This window comes from Sardina pilchardus, chromosome 20, assembly GCF_963854185.1.
Source record: "Sardina pilchardus chromosome 20, fSarPil1.1, whole genome shotgun sequence".
In the NCBI taxonomy this organism is placed as follows: Eukaryota; Metazoa; Chordata; class Actinopteri; order Clupeiformes; family Clupeidae; genus Sardina; species Sardina pilchardus.
The window spans coordinates 15,782,645-15,788,342 of record NC_085013.1 but is presented as its reverse complement, the minus strand read 5'-3'; the positions used below and the strand labels follow the sequence as shown (position 1 = coordinate 15,788,342).

The 5,698-nt window shown below is 39.5% G+C and overlaps 1 protein-coding gene across 1 annotated transcript; it reads left to right on the top strand.

Annotated features, from left to right (window-relative positions):
* The first annotated feature begins 241 nt into the window (after window positions 1-241).
* Window positions 242-4,678, top strand: LOC134067632 (cytochrome P450 2F2-like). The gene is made up of 9 exons (XM_062523008.1): window positions 242-475; window positions 1,327-1,489; window positions 2,364-2,516; window positions 2,648-2,808; window positions 2,923-3,096; window positions 3,195-3,333; window positions 3,431-3,618; window positions 3,756-3,897; window positions 4,168-4,678. The coding sequence occupies exons 1-9, from the start codon at window positions 314-316 to the stop codon at window positions 4,350-4,352; spliced, it is 1,467 nt and encodes a 488-aa protein (XP_062378992.1). The 5' UTR covers window positions 242-313; the 3' UTR covers window positions 4,353-4,678.
* Window positions 4,679-5,698: the final 1,020 nt, after the last annotated feature.

The following is a 5,698-nucleotide window of genomic DNA, read 5'->3' as shown; positions in this document are numbered from 1 at the left end:
TCATGAAGCACTGCACGGTTAGCATTTTAATTCTTATATTGTTTAATATTCCTGCTGTCAGGATGCTTATAACATTTTATTCAATACAAAACAAAATGACAAAATTACTTCATTTGTTGTACTATTTATTTATTTTTCTTTTTTTAAAACTGACCAATCAGATTGTCTTTCTCCCATTCTCTCACTCACTGGCTCTCTCTCTCTCACACACACACACACACCCACACACACCCACACTAAGTGGGCGGGCTGTGCTCGCTGTTTATCTGAGAGTTTAAAGTGTAGAGCACAGAGCAGTGGGCCAACAGTTACCATGTGGGCTGCGTTGATTCTGCTCTGGGTCTGTGTGTGCCTGGTGCTGGTCCAGCTCAGGACTCGCAGGCCCAACAAGTTCCCTCCCGGGCCCCGGCCCCTGCCTTTCTTTGGGAACCTGCTGGAGTTCAGCGTGCAGAACCCACTCAATGATCTACAGCGGGTAAAATGTTATTCATTTCCAGTGTGTTGCAGTGAACTTTGCTCTGTGTTTTCGGAGAGGTTGGTCAGGACGATTTAGATTGGGAAGTTAGTCTTGAGATATTAGCAATGTTTAAACTCATTCCCCATATGAAAAAGAAATAGAAAAAACTTATACTGCCAGCAATGTGTTTTATATACAAAACTTGCATGATTTACTCTTGAAAGTGGCCCCTTTCTTGTTTTCCTCATGTCATACACAGATTTACTAAGGATCTTACAATGGTTTCACTGTCATATAAAAATCTATCAGGATTCAGATAAAACATGGTAAACTTGTGTATCATTTGTCTATTTCTTTTCCATATGGGTTGGAAGCTTGTCCCATAAGACCATTATAAGATCCTTAGTAAATCTGTGTAACCTGAAACATATAAAACTTTGTAAACTGTAAGGGCTATATATGACATGAGGAAAACGAGAAAGGGGCCACTTTCAAGAGTAAATCATACAAGTTTTGTATATAAACACATTGCTGGCAGTATACGCTTTTTCTATTTCTTTTTCATATGGGTCTTGTGTGTCAGGTTCAGTGGAAGACTTACGATTTACAGGTCTTAACAGATGGTAGTCTCTATCCTAACGAGTAGCTCGTTTGATCTTCATGACTATGATATAAAGTAAGACCTTCTGTCACATGGTATATTTATTTTGTTTATCAATACAGAATAGGCTATACTGTCTATAGAATATTTATACATTTGGTAAGATAATATCTTTGTGAGACCTGTGTGTGCATGTGTGGATATGCATGTGCTACACTACACCAAACAAACACACTTACAGATAACATTTTGTTTTTCATGCCAGTAGATGTCAGACAAATATGGGAAGATTTTCAGTGTGTTCATTGGCTCAAGGCCAGCCGTTTTCCTGCATGGAGTGGAGGCAATTAAGGAGGCTCTGGTGACAAAAGCTGTAGATTTTGCTGGTCGGCCTCAAGGCCTCATGGTGAACGATATTACACAAGGCAGAGGTAAACACCATAAACTTACAACTATGTAAGATTATATTGTGCTGTTTAACACTTAGTATAGTTGTGGATATTTACAACTTGTGAACAACTCCTCCCTTATGATTAGATATGAGAGAGGGAGACAACTATGATGTTGCTTTGTATATTGGCATTATGTATATGCATAGTTGTAACATGGATGACACATGGGATGTATCCACTGTTTTCAAACAGGATGTAGGGTATGTCTATGTTATACTCAAATAAGGAAATCAGTCAAGAACAAATAGACCTATTCCAGAGAAAGTGCACTGTTCTGTAGTGGACAAGACTTTTCCCCCCCTAAAACAAGAAGAAAATATTTTGTTTACCATGTCAGGTTATTCTGAAGCACCAATACAGCACTGTTGTTAAAATTGAACGTGGTCCATGATGTCGCATGTTCAAAGAGAGTTTTTTGTTAGTTCATTGCAGTTACGTAAGGTCCAGTTCAGGAAACATACTGCTAAAAGAACATTCATATCTGTACTATGTTGTAATGTGCTTTCGATGAATGTGTCTGCTATGAGCCTGTTATCTGTGATGCAATGAGATACTGTGATTTGCTTGATCAGTATTGTCTATTTAAGGCTTCCACGTTTTTACCTTATATAACAGCTTAAAAGTCATTTAGATGGTAAACTAACTTGAAGGGACAATGGTACACCATCCCATTCATACGAAGAACCAGCATTGCAACCTTCTCACCTGGAGATTCACAAACGGCACTTTGCAAATTGCTAGCCATGGTATTCACGACACGAAAAAATGCTCTGCAACTGTAGGGGAAGCCCAGTAGCCAAAAAAAAAAAAAAAACACTGGACTGGACTTAAACACTTGACTTCTGTTCTAAAGGTGTGATTCTGGTAGACTACGGTCCCAGCTGGAGGGACCACAGGCGTTTTGCACTGATGACCTTGAGGAACTTTGGTTTGGGGAAACAATCAATGGAAGAAAGAATCTACGGAGAGCTCTATTATGTTATTGATCAATTGGACCAAAGTGTTGGTATGAGTTACAAGATTATTGTTTTGGCACTTCAATACATTCAATACACTTCAAAACATGTTCAAAATGATCTGAAACTTAAAAACGATTACTAAAATGCTATGGATGACATTGATTAACTGTTTCTACAGGAAAATCAATGAGCCCTCAGAATATGTTCCACAATGCTGCATCCAATATAATTTGCACTGTTCTCTTTGGAGCGCGTTATGAGTATAATGACGAGGCCCTAAAGGTTTTTATCAGGCTCTACACTGAGAACGCAAAGATTACCAATGGACCTTGGGCCATGGTAAGGCAGTAGCTATGTTATGCTGTCTTTTTCCAATGTAATGTGTTAATGGCCAAAGTGAAGGCATCTAATGTAGATTTGGGATTTAGATTGACTCTAATTCTTCTCCTGTAGGTTTATGATACTTTCCCTGCTGTAAGAGGCTGGCCCCTGCCTTTCCAAAGGGCTTTTGAGAATGCTGTAACAGCACAGAAAATGAGCATGGATTTAATTAATCAACATAAGAAGACCAGGTCTCCGGGGCAGCCACGAGATTTCATTGACTGTTACCTGGATGAGATGGACAAGGTTTGCATCATGTCAGGATCCATCACAGAAAAACAACAACATTTTCCACGTTCTCTGTATTTGCATAGTTCTCATCATACCTTTGCACTCCTGCCTAGAGAGGAGAAGATGGGTCCTCATTTCAAGAGCCACAGCTTATGATGTATATTCTGGACCTGCATTTTGCTGGAACAGACACCACTTCCAACACTCTTCTCACTGCGTTCCTCTATCTCTCCACTCACCCAGATATTCAGGGTTTGTTCTTTAAACATCTCTTATGTCACAGTTCATGCAGATATCACAAATACATTAGTCTGGTTGATCACTGTGAACTGTCTCTGTGCCACATTAGAGAAATGTTATCAAGAGATTGAGGAGGTCCTGGAGGGCAAAGAGCAGGCCAGCTTTGAAGACAGACACAGAATGCCTTACACTCAAGCTGTTGTCCATGAGTCACAGCGTGTTGCCAACACGGTCCCTCTCAGCGTCTTCCACAGCACAACTAAAGACACAGAGCTGCTGGGGTATCATATCCCTAAGGCAAGATAGCCAACTAAACGCCCATGACAAATACTCGTAAATGGATGGAATCATTTGAACTCATTTCGTTTATAATATTCAAATGTGTCTGTAGCTGAACTTGGCTGGTGAATGATTTCATCTCCTCTCTCTCACAGGGCACTTTGATTATTCCTAACCTGGGGTCTGCCATGCGTGAGGAGGGACATTGGAAGTTTCCTCATGAGTTCAACCCTTCCAACTTCCTCAATGACCAGGGAGAGTTTCAGAAGCCTGAGGCCTTCATGCCCTTCTCTCTTGGTAAGATGCGAGTAATGTATGTGATACACAAAATATGTTGAATCATAATTCACTAAAATATCCACTATACTCACTTCTGCTCACTACTACTAATAGCCCAGGGAATATGGCATGTGGAGAAACTTGTCCTGCTAATGCCATTTATCCCAATAATGAACACCAATGCTAAATTATATGGGCCTAGTGATATATTGTACTCAAACATCTCCAAACATTCCTCCATCAAAATTCTAACCATTTCTCTTATTTATGCATTCTCACATGTGGCAGGACCCCGAGTCTGTCTTGGTGAGGGTTTGGCCCGTATGGAACTCTTCTTGATCATGGTCACTCTGTTGCGTCGCTACAAGTTTGCCTGGCCCGAGGATGCCGGGGATCCAGACTTTACTCCCGTTTTTGGGGTGACTTTGACACCGAAACCTTACAGCATGAATGTGAGTCTGAGGACACAATAGGCTTGTATACCACAATAAAGGAATCTTGATTCAAATATCTTTCCAAAATTAAAATGCACTTCCACACAAGGATAATAGGCTGAATGGCCAAGTTTGGGTCAATGCTAATTCTAGACATTTTGCCTATACTGTTACGGTTGTTGCTGCATCTTAATAATAAACTAAGCTGACAAGAGATCCTCGCTTTGTATTATGACTATTAAAGAATGACGATTAAATGTGTCTATATATATTGTATTTTTCTCAGCTCTGGTGTGCTTACCTTTAAATAGAGATTTAACTTTCAGATTTAACACAATGGTTAATAAAATAAATCTCAATCTGAATTTGTCTGATGCCTTTGTCAAGTTAATCAGTGAAATGCTCTGTCACCAGATAAGGGCGAATAAATGTTGACACATCACAGTTTCAACAATATCACCCACTGTCTGCTCGCGTCTTATTTATGGAAATTAAAAAAATGAGTTATCTCATAGACTTTGATGTTTTTTTATGCATGCTGATGAAGCATGTTCTGAAAATTCAATAGGAAAATCAGGCTTCTGGTCAGCTCTGAAGCATTGCACTATATGCCTACCCTACTTTATAGTTATGTGTCCTCACTTCAGTAGCCTAACCTATCTTTATTATGATGGATTTGTTTACCCACAGTGCAGCATACGTGAATACATCCATGCTAAAGTTGACTAAAAAGAGGAATAAAAAATAATCTTATGTAAATTGATCTTATCTTAAAATAGCCCCATATCATCATATACCCTTGAGACTGGGGGTAGGATAATATCATCTCAATGCAAATCAAACTAACAGAAATTAAACCATGCCAATCTTTAGGTATGGTGAAGGGTGTGTGATGATGTGGGGCTATTTTAATTCTAAAGGCCAAGGGAATTTAAGATGCATAGGATCCTGGGTCCATGAAATAGCCTGGCCTATCTGGCCTTAAAAAAAAAAAAATGCCTGTCTTTGGGGTGTGCGCACTTATGCCCCATGTATTTTCAGGAAGAAATGTATTTATTACATATTATTATATTCATTCACTAAAACAAATGAAGAAAATTGGTGCCCTTAAAGGTTGGATTTTTCTGTTTTTAAAATAAAGGCGAGATCCAGAATAACCTAAGTAAAAACAAATTTGAAGCTGTCTTTGATCAAATTTATGTCATGGTCAAAGTAAAGTAGCCCGTGTCTCATGTGAGGCAAAGCCATATCGATGGCTTTGATGTGAGGGGCCTGGCAAATGTGCAACACAAAAATGGTCTGTCCGCTTGCGATGTTGCGGAACTACTTTGGGCCTCAAGTGTCTCACACGGGCCGCAATTAATGGTGCACATCACATCCTCTTG

Excerpts from the sequence above, each read along its gene's own strand:
- LOC134067632 (XM_062523008.1), top strand. The coding sequence starts at position 314 with ATGTGGGCTGCGTTGATTCTGCTCTGGGTCTGTGTGTGCCTGGTGCTG. Across the intron at positions 1,490-2,363 it reads CGATATTACACAAGGCAGAG|GTGTGATTCTGGTAGACTAC; the intron begins GTAAACACCATA and ends TCTGTTCTAAAG. Across the intron at positions 3,898-4,167 it reads CTTCATGCCCTTCTCTCTTG|GACCCCGAGTCTGTCTTGGT; the intron begins GTAAGATGCGAG and ends CACATGTGGCAG.